This window comes from Alosa sapidissima, chromosome 9 (genome assembly GCF_018492685.1).
Source record: "Alosa sapidissima isolate fAloSap1 chromosome 9, fAloSap1.pri, whole genome shotgun sequence".
In the NCBI taxonomy this organism is placed as follows: Eukaryota; Metazoa; Chordata; class Actinopteri; order Clupeiformes; family Clupeidae; genus Alosa; species Alosa sapidissima.
The window spans coordinates 26,511,210-26,521,882 of NC_055965.1; the positions used below are offsets into that span (position 1 = coordinate 26,511,210).

General features: G+C 39.4%; 1 protein-coding gene across 1 annotated transcript; it reads left to right on the forward strand.

The window, feature by feature from the left end:
- The first annotated feature begins 1,479 nt into the window (after nt 1-1,479).
- LOC121719513 (polymeric immunoglobulin receptor-like) lies at nt 1,480-7,799 on the forward strand. Its single transcript, XM_042105230.1, has 6 exons — nt 1,480-1,604; nt 5,013-5,318; nt 5,468-5,869; nt 6,069-6,167; nt 6,412-6,467; nt 7,396-7,799. Exons 1-6 carry the CDS (start codon nt 1,565-1,567, stop codon nt 7,636-7,638), a joined length of 1,146 nt encoding a protein of 381 aa, XP_041961164.1. The 5' UTR covers nt 1,480-1,564; the 3' UTR covers nt 7,639-7,799.
- The last annotated feature ends 2,874 nt before the right edge of the window (nt 7,800-10,673 follow it).

Consider the following 10,673-nt stretch of genomic DNA (forward strand, 5'->3'; position numbering starts at 1 on the left):
AATTTGATGACCCACAGTGTTCACAACACTGTCACAATGTTATGATGTCAATGTACAGTATAAATAAGGTAAATCCCGTAATTCAGTACAACACAGTACAACGTTGACCAGCCATGTCCAGAGAGCGGTGTAGGTGGCTCATCTCTCTCTCTCTCTCTCTCTCTCATTCAATTCAAATGAGCTTTACTGGCATGAAAATAACATTGTGTTGCCAAAGCTTACAAATTTGGTATAATACCGGTAATACGAATGAAAAAAATAATGAAATTAAATTTTAAAAAAATGTAAATGTAAATCAGGTTTCTAGGCCAAGTATACTTGCATACTGTATACAAGGAATTTGGGCATCAAGGGCATTTCAACCGTGGATATGGGTATTGGAGAGCAGTGCTCAACCACTTCCCCGGCCCACATTTTTTCGTACTGGTCGAGGATCAAACCTTCGGTTTCAAGCCCAGTAGGCCATGGCTGCCCCCCCCCCCCCCCCCCTTTTATTTTGACAAGTTCTCGTCATTCTGTCTTCCACATTCATGAAAGGTTTGGTATGAATGTTGAGTCATGTCTCATGAAACAGTCATGAATGCTTTATGTGCAGTTTATGACAGCTGCTACGAATGTGCATGTTATGAACTCACCCGTCAAGTAAAGTGTTACCAAGAATTGTGTCCTAACCGATTATTAACACATGTTGCCATGGCACGACATGTTTGCTTTTAGTAAACACTCTCTGTCTTTTGCCATCAGTTTACTGAACACCCTCCATATTTTGCCATCATTTTACTAAATACTGATTATCTTGTGTCACAATATTACTAAAATGAACACCCTGTGGTCTGGCTTTCACCAAACCAAGCTCAATCTTTTAAGATTGAACATTAGTCTGGGGAGTCCTATGTATTTTCTACTACACAAGAGGCGTGATCAACAGGCATAGTTCAAATTACTCTGTACGCAATTGGATAGTCATTCACCAATCTGACCAACGAACCGGGTGACGTTTGCAGAGTGATGCGAAAACTCCAGGCTCTCCCGCTGTCGTCATTGTTTTAAACCTGCCAATAGCGCGCCAGGTGGATAAGCCAGTTTGTGATTGGCCCCCGCAAAAGTGTAACGGAAGCAGGAGAAAGAGCCCGAGCTGCAGGGCAGAAAAAAAACCGCCGTCAGATAAGGCTGGGTTTACCCATTTTGCCACCAATTTACTAAACACCATGCATTGTTTGTCTTGTCATTGTGATTATCTCTCTTGAAATGGTGGTAGCTTATGTGGCCATGTCAGTCAATTACTGTACTTCGATTTAATTAGGTTATGTCTTACTGTTTCAATTTGGAAATTATCTCTCACTCTTGCACTCCTCCCTCTCTCTCTAAAAACTCTCTCTCTCTATCCCTCTATTTTAATCACCTTGTGGACTGTACCCAAGTGAGAGAGAGGAACCAAGAATAGTTCAGTGGGTTGTGACAAAGAAAAACTGATTGAAAAGCAGAAGTCTGCTTTTCAAAGTAGCCTAGCTGATTTGGAACAGATGTCGAAACCTGATCATTAGGACACAGTAAAAGGACCAAAATGACGATGATATGGCTTTATATGCTGTTCTTAAGCTCAGGTAAAAGATAAAGTCTGTATATCAATCTATCTATCTATCTATCTGTCTATCTATCTATCTATCTATCTATATATCTATCTAATTCAATAACTATAATCATTTCAATACTTCAAACTTGTCAGTGGTTACTACTGCTGCTGTTTTATGGATCATTATCCACTGTGGAAGGATAGCTGACAGATTTGTGTTCTCTTTGACGAGTGCAAAAGGAGTTTGCGAAAAGGAGTTTTGACGAGTGCAAAAGGAGCTGTTTGCACTCGTGTGATGTGAGTGCTGCACTTTCTGCTGGGGGAGGGGAGGAAAGGAAAACTGTCAATGTCGTGTTCTTTTGACTTCCTTATATGAAATATTACAATTTTTCTCAGTCGCTTTGGTGCTTTTCTCAGATCAGAATGAAAATTCTCATAACTATTAGTTCAACCTCCAAAGCATTTAGTCATTTGTGCACAGCAATTTCTCCTTCCTCTAAACAAATTGCAAATGCTTTTGAATATCAGTTGCTTTGTCATGTCAGTCAAAATGAACTATACTTATGGATGCTGAATAGTCGTTCCCATAAAAACTAATAGTCTTCATTTCATTGCTTGAGTCATTACATACACAATTGGTGAACTAGTTCTCAAATTCTGTCACAATGCTGTAGAATTGCAAAGAGCATACAGTAAAACTGTGAAACGTACATATTCAGTGTCTTGTACTCACTCCCCTAACTACAGCAATTTGTAACTTTACTGTAGTTTTCAAACGGCTGTACAAGTACTGTATAGTGCTGACTTGAGCATTTTCAGGTAGTGTCAACGACTTCTGACCTTTTTTTGCATGGGAAAACACTGAGGGCCAGATGTACGTACATTTGCGAATGTAGCATTATCCACGTCATGGACACACCGCAGATTGCGAACGCTGTCAGACCCAAGTGTCTGTCGTATTTATCAATCGTTCAATCCTTAGTGTAAACTGTGCCTTTCTCTGCCTTTCTCCGCCCATAAACTCAATTTACGAACGTCCACAACTGAATGGCAGCGCCTACATACAAGCGCAGTTGAATGAAGTTAACTGATGACAACATTAAAAAGAATCAAACGTTTAGCGATCATGAAATAATACCATACATGATAAAATGTAAACAAGCAGGGAGACAATGAAGATCAATAGTTCTACTCAAACTACTTGTGCACGTAGGCTATGGAAGATTGGTCAATTCTAGCAAGTAGGAAAGTTTAAGTGAATGACGTGAAAGTGAAAGTAAGACATTTGAAAGGCCAACGAAAGTTGAGGTTGCTTTTGGTAGTACAAATACTTTCACCACAAAAACTGGTGCTTTAAATAGCAATTCTGTTGTCTTTGAAAGGTTCTCTTATTGACGCATTGAACTGCAATTTGGATTAACACCTGCTTTTACAAGGCGGAAGTATTTAGGCGCAGAAAAAAAGTGCGCTTTCAGGCGCAGTCTTTGTACATACCGCGGAATACATAACTAGGCGCTCTTTACTCTTCCCCTCCCATCTTTTTACGCTAAACTCCCACTTTCCCCTGGATCCTCCAATGAATGCATATGCATGACATGACAAACGCAATCTGCCACTTTCAGCTCCCGCGACAGGCAGTTTGCGCTTTTACATCATTGCGGCCTGTTTGTACATACCTCACAATGATTTTACACGCACATTGCGAAACAAATACGCCTGAAGTGGGCGCAAAAGCGTTAGTACATCTGGCCCTGAGAGCATAAACTGTCGCAATAAAAACATGACAAAGCCATTAGACTATCTTGTTCATAAACAATGGTGTCAAGATTTCTCATTTTGATGACACTGGCAGTTTCATTGACATAAATACTTGCTTTTGAGGAATGGACTATCCATTTTGAGCAAGTGACGTGCTTTTGCAGGTCCACTAGGTTTTGCAGTTTGCACTAATTGTTGGGAGAAATGCACTAACTGCTGTGCAAATGTTAATAGTGATAGTGAGAAAAGCACCAAAGCGACTGAGAAAAACTGTAATTAGTTGTCATCTGTCTAGCATGTAGTTACGGACAAAATTATTCATACCCCGGGCAAATATTGATTTAATGTTGATTTTCTCTTGACCAATATGTTTGCTCTTGTTCTGAAAATGACACTGCCACATGGCCTAAGGTTGTAAGAGAATGTGGTAGAAACATGGAATCAACAAATTAAGCATTTTCATCTCTTTTTTACATTTTTATGAAAATAATTCATATACTTTTTAAATAATCAGTGGATTTTTTATTATTATGATTTTTTTTTCTAATTTGCGTTCATAGCTCTGAAAATTATTATTTTAATACCTACCAAGCCTCTCCATGTCTCCATAATAATTCTAGACCGCACCTTTTTTTTTTTGTGATTATGTTTTTTATTCACATTTTCTGCAAAAATGGTATGGCTTTGTCATGTTTTCATTACGACAGTTTATGCTCTCAGTGATTTCCCATGCAAAAAAAGGTCAGAACTCGGTGACACCTGAAAATGCTCAAGACAGCACTGTACTTGTACAGCCATTTGAAAACTACAGTAAAGTTATAAATTGCTGTAGTTAGGGGAGTAAGTGAGTACAAGACACTGAATATGTACATTTCACAGTTTTACTGTGCTCTTTGCAATTCTACAGCATTGTGACAGAATTTGATAACTAGTTCACACATTTTGTATGTAATGACTCAAGCAATGAAATGAAGACTATTAGTTTTATTGGGAACGACTATTCAGCATCCATAAGTACAGTTCATTTTGATTGACATGACAAAGCAACTGATACATGTTCAAAAGCATTTGCAATTTGTTCAGAGGAAGGAGAAATTGCTACTATGATGTGCACAAATGACTAAATGTTGTGGAGGTTAAACTAATAGTTATGAGAATTTTGATTCTGATCTGAGAAAAGCACCAAAGCGATTGAGAAAAACTGTATGACATCTAGTTTTTTGCATGCATTTGCATGCAATGACACAAGTGATACAATTAGGCCAATTTGCTTTATGGTGTAGGAGTATTCAGTAGAAAACCAGTATAGTGCATTTTGACCAACTACATTAGTCATTGAAAATGAATTAAAAAAGAGCAGACATTTGTATAAAATAATTTGCATTGATGTACCAAAGCATTGCTATTTGTTCAAGATGGGGAGAAACTGTTCCAATGATGTGCACAAATGATAAGATGATATGGAGTTTGAACAAACAGTTTTGAGAATAACAATTTTGATCTGAGAAATGTGCCAAAGCAACTCAGAAAAACTGTAAAAGTAGCTTATCTGTAAGTCACATAATGTTTATTCATTTATATCAGGATAGGACTGTATGATTAATTGACTAATGGTATTTTAGACATAAAAGTTTTACTTCCCTATAAATAAAAACATTCTATGTTTTGTGTCATTTTGAAGTGAACAGCCAGGGTGAAATCAAAGTGAAAGGATTTGCAGGAGGCTGCATCATCATTAAATGTACCTTCAAGAATTTACAAAACAACAAAGATAAATATTTCTGTAAGGATGCAAAGACAACTCTAAACATATGTCCATATGAGAAAATGTCCACTGGAAAAGACAAAAGATACTTTGAGTATTACAACACCAACAGTGGGACATTACAAGTTCACATCAAAAACCTCACTGAGGAAGATGCTGGGCAGTACCAATGTGGAGCTGTCAATGGTGAGCACATCCCAGTGACCCTGACAGTCAAAAAAGGTAATGAGTTTATATCTGCTTTGGCCTCTACCAGGTATGCTAGTGGTTAAGTATGTAGGCGTATTGTTTTTATTGCATTTAATTCAAAAGAGCATTTCAATGACTGTGTGTGTGCTTGTGTTATTGATGGAATTCTGAAATATTTACAGATGATTGCTGTGTTCAGCCCATCTCAAAGACTGCTCAATTGAGAAGCAGTGTTGACATAAGATGCAGCTATCCAAAGGAGTCTGAAAGCAACAGCAAACACTTCTGCAAACTGAGCCCTGAGTCCATGTGTGCAGACCTGATAGCATCCAAAACAGATGAGACCAGGGGAAGGTTCTCCATTGTCCATGATAGAGACCAGAGGCTCTTCACCGTGACGATCAGAGATCTGACCAGGACTGACTCCGGGGTTTACTGGTGTGGGGTCAGGACTGGGGCCATGAGTAGAAGCATGGCTCTGATCACAGAGGTCAATCTACAGGTCAAACATGAAATTACAGGTCAAGAGCCACCGCCTTCAAACCCACCATCAACTTCAGCAGCAACACCAGGATCAGCTAGTAGTAAGAGAACTTTGCTGTACAAACAAATCACCTATTTTAGGTGTGGTACTATGGTGTGAGACATCCTATCAAGCTATAATGACCAATTCAGTGGAAAGGTTTATATCATAGTGTAGCCACTCTCTGAAAGCCTCTGATATGAGAATCCCACGGACCATGCTTAAACAGTGTTGGGTGAAAATGAATGTGTTGTGTGTAGGTCAGCCTATGATTGCAGTGGTGTGTGGGGGTGTAGCTGTGATGGTGTTGACCCTTGCTGTGTTCATGCACTTCAAATGCCGGCGTGCAAAAGCATCAGGTAAAGAGCATTCATCCGTTCATTCATTCATTCATCCATCCATTAATTCATTAATTAATTCATTCATTCATTCATTCATTCATTCATTCATTCATTCATTCATCCATCCATCCATCCATTAATTAATTAATTCATTCATTCATTCATCCATCCATTCACACATTCATTCATTCATTAATTTGTTCATCCATTCAGTGCTTGGTCTGGTTGGTTTACAGTAATATGTGTGTGCTCGTCTCTACAGAGCCAGCCTCCTCCTCCAGCACGGACTCCTGTAGAGAGACAGGAAACAAGAGAGCAGTGAGTGGATCACCCTCCTTCTTTTTTCTTTTTCCTCCTCCTCCTCCTCTTCCTCCTCCTCTTCCTCCTCCTCTTCCACAATCCAGCCTTGTCATTGCACTACCGCACTCTTCTCTTCCTCCTCCCTCTTTATCATATCAATATGTTAAGTCTCCTTATTGTAGGAAATTGTTTTGTAACAGTGCACTGATTCTCATTCTGTATGTTGTTTATATCTCAGTTGTCCTCTTCCAATCATGAAGTTAATTTAATTTGAATGATACAGTATAAATCAACTTTATGTTCTGTATGATATGATGACCACCATGATCAGAAACAAAATGGGAACATTTCACTGATAGAATCTCATGTCTTGTGTCTCTCTGTTTTGGTTCTTAACGAGAGCATTTACTGCCTGAAATATCCGATTTTGTTTACCATGCTCGGAGGTTAGTGCTGGCCTGGTGGGTCGCCTATTTACGCCGTTTTAACAGCACATGAACGGTTAGACCGAGAATTCTCATCATGAAATTAAAATTCCACTGGAGCTCCAAGCGGATGTGTACACGCAGCCTTACAACACTTTTTACAGCTCTTCGAGTCACGGTAAAATTTTGGGGGCATTTTTGGTACATAGCCAATTTAGATACATCTGTGGTGTGGGTGCTTGCGTTTCTTTAGGAGTCCGCCGTCTTGGTTTGTATAGAAATGGATATTAAGTGACACATACACGCAAGACGGCGGAAATACGGGACCGACGGTAATAGGGGGAGTTCCGATATCCTCTTCCAATCATGAAGTTCATTTAAGTCGAGTGATACAGTATAAATCAACTTTATTTTTGTAACTATGATGATGACCACCATGATCAGAAACAAAGTGGGAACATTTGACTGATTGAAATATCTACTGAATCTCATTTCTTATGTCATCTGTGTCATTCTCTCAGCCCCAGGTGGACTGTGTGTATGAGGAGATCCAGGACAGCAGCAGTCCAGAGGGCAGCTCGCCTGTGGCGGAGGGTGTGTACGCTCTCGCCCATGCCCCCGCTGAGCCCTCGGACGACCCCGGGTACACCACCGTCAGCTTCAACAGGAACCCCGACCATCACGCTGAGGCCGCCTCTACTGCCATGTCCAGGAGAGATGAGATGGCATCGGACTATGCCACTGTTTGTTTGGAAAATCTTTGAGCAGTTTTTTTTTCCTTTTTAAAGACATTTAGGCCAATTCAGTATGCAATGGATTGTGTGTTTATCATATTTTGATATTATTGTGCAGAGTGTTTGAATTTTGATTGCCAGTCTGTTTGTTTTGCCAAATGATGTGAGGCTTTGATTCCTCTAGTGGCCAATGATGGTAACTGTAAGATGACATTTTAGATGTTTTTTTTTTTTTTTTTTGGGGGGGGGGGGGGGGGTGGAGAGGTGGAGAGAGAAAATAGCTTGTTAGTTTTTAACTGTGAGAGTGATAGAAAGAGAAGTATATAAATATCCTTACCCTTCATTTAATCAAGCTCCATGGAACTGTTTGTGAACTAGCTCAGCCTTCTTTGCTAATACAAATGCTTATGATCATACATTTACCAAGTTCCCTATGGACATTATTTAAGTTGCTATACATGATTATGCTTTCTTGACTTGAACCAGTATTGCAAAGGTTAAATTTGTTGTTATATGCTTAAAAAATGTGCATAGTACTGTACCATTGTATGTTGGTCAGCTTGATTACATATGCAAGCCAAGTTTCATATTCAGGGTCTCAAGGGGGCACTGTATCATTTAATGCTTATATAGGAGACATTGCATATTATTGTGTTAATCTGTACAATTTCTGTGTGCTTACATTTCTGAACCACACACACACACACACACACACACACACACACACACACACACACACACACACAACATGCTGTGTCTTGTACTGATTCAGAATTGTAATACAAGGAATTAAAAGTAAACTGGCCGTCTGGACCACCATTTTTCATTCTAATTTGATGACCCACAGTGTTCACAACACTGTCACAATGTTATGATGTCAATGTACAGTATAAATAAGGTAAATCCCGTAATTCAGTACAACACAGTACAACGTTGACCAGCCATGTCCAGAGAGCGGTGTAGGTGGCTCATCTCTCTCTCTCTCTCTCTCTCTCTCATTCAATTCAAATGAGCTTTACTGGCATGAAAATAACATTGTGTTGCCAAAGCTTACAAATTTGGTATAATACCGGTAATACGAATGAAAAAAATAATGAAATTAAATTTTAAAAAAATGTAAATGTAAATCAGGTTTCTAGGCCAAGTATACTTGCATACTGTATACAAGGACTTTGGGCATCAAGGGCATTTCAACCGTGGATATGGGTATTGGAGAGCAGTGCTCAACCACTTCCCCGGCCCACATTTTTTCGTACTGGTCGAGGATCAAACCTTCGGTTTCAAGCCCAGTAGGCCATGGCTGCCCCCTCCCCCCCCAGTAAGCCACAGCTGCTCCCCCAGTAGGCTACAGCTGCTCCCAAAACATAATAATAGGACAGAGTGGAGGGAAAATTAAGACTCAGTGCTATTGCTGCAAAACCATTATGTCCTCAGTCCTCCCAAAAATAAGGGGACTTGTCTTCAGTAACTAACATGGAGAATTAATAAGTAATTTGATACATTTTGTTAAATAATTGGGTAACACTTTTCTTGACGGGTGAGTCCTTAACACAGTCATAGCAGCTGTCATAAACTGAACATAAAGCATTCATGACTGTTTCATGAGACATGACTCAACATTTACAGTATACCAAACCTTTCATGAATGTGGAAGACAGAATGACGACAACTTGTCAAAATAAAAGTCCAACATTGTATGTGTGTAACCTGGATACCATTAATTTAATCTCTCCAGCCTTTGTAAATATTTCATGAATATCTTATGAAGTCTACATTGAATCACTTTACTATACAAGTTGTGAAGTATTTGTAATCGATTAGTTTAACACTGGGAGGTAAACTAGCCTACATTCAGCTGACCCGTATTTGTGTATCCTGGAATGGTTATTCCTAGTAGCAAAATATAAGAAATCATCTGCAAAGGTTACATCATAAAACAAATACATTTTTATGAAACAAAAATTATTTTCTTGACCATGTTCTATCTTTTTGGCACTGGAGTAGCCCATTGACTAAGATGTGATGTGATCAGGTAAGAGGTTTGGACCAAAAACGGCAATGCTGCTTTGTGATTGTTGGACTTTTATTTTGACAAGTTCTCGTCATTCTGTCTTCCACATTCATGAAAGGTTTGGTATGAATGTTGAGTCATGTCTCATGAAACAGTCATGAATGCTTTATGTGCAGTTTATGACAGCTGCTACGAATGTGCATGTTATGAACTCACCCGTCAAGTAAAGTGTTACCAAGAATTGTGTCCTAACCGATTATTAACACATGTTGCTATGGCACGACATGTTTGCTTTTAGTAAACACTCTCTGTCTTTTGCCATCAGTTTACTGAACACCCTCCATATTTTGACATCATTTTACTAAATACTGATTATCTTGTGTCACAATATTACTAAAATGAACACCCTGTGGTCTGGCTTTCACCAAACCAAGCTCAATCTTTTAAGATTGAACATTAGTCTGGGGAGTCCTATGTATTTTCTACTACACAAGAGGCGTGATCAACAGGCATAGTTCAAATTACTCTGTACGCAATTGGATAGTCATTCACCAATCTGACCAACGAAACGGGTGACGTTTGCAGAGTGATGCGAAAACTCCAGGCTCTCCCGCTGTCGTCATTGTTTTAAACCTGCCAATAGCGCGCCAGGTGGATAAGCCAGTTTGTGATTGGCCCCCGCAAAAGTGTAACGGAAGCAGGAGAAAGAGCCCGAGCTGCAGGGCAGAAAAAAAACCGCCGTCAGATAAGGCTGGGTTTACCCATTTTGCCACCAATTTACTAAACACCATGCATTGTTTGTCTTGTCATTGTGATTATCTCTCTTGAAATGGTGGTAGCTTATGTGGCCATGTCAGTCAATTACTGTACTTCGATTTAATTAGGTTATATCTTACTGTTTCAATTTGGAAATTATCTCTCACTCTTGCACTCCTCCCTCTCTCTCTAAAAACTCTCTCTCTCTCTCTCCCTCTATTTTAATCACCTTGTGGACTGTACCCAAGTGAGAGAGAGGAACCAAGAATAGTTCAGTGGGTTGTGACAAAGAAAAACT

Coding starts and splice junctions, on each gene's coding strand:
- LOC121719513 (XM_042105230.1), top strand. CDS start 1,565: ATGACGATGATATGGCTTTATATGCTGTTCTTAAGCTCAG. Junction 5,870..6,068: donor AACACCAGGATCAGCTAGTA/GTAAGAGAACTT, acceptor TGTTGTGTGTAG/GTCAGCCTATGATTGCAGTG. Junction 6,168..6,411: donor CCGGCGTGCAAAAGCATCAG/GTAAAGAGCATT, acceptor TCGTCTCTACAG/AGCCAGCCTCCTCCTCCAGC.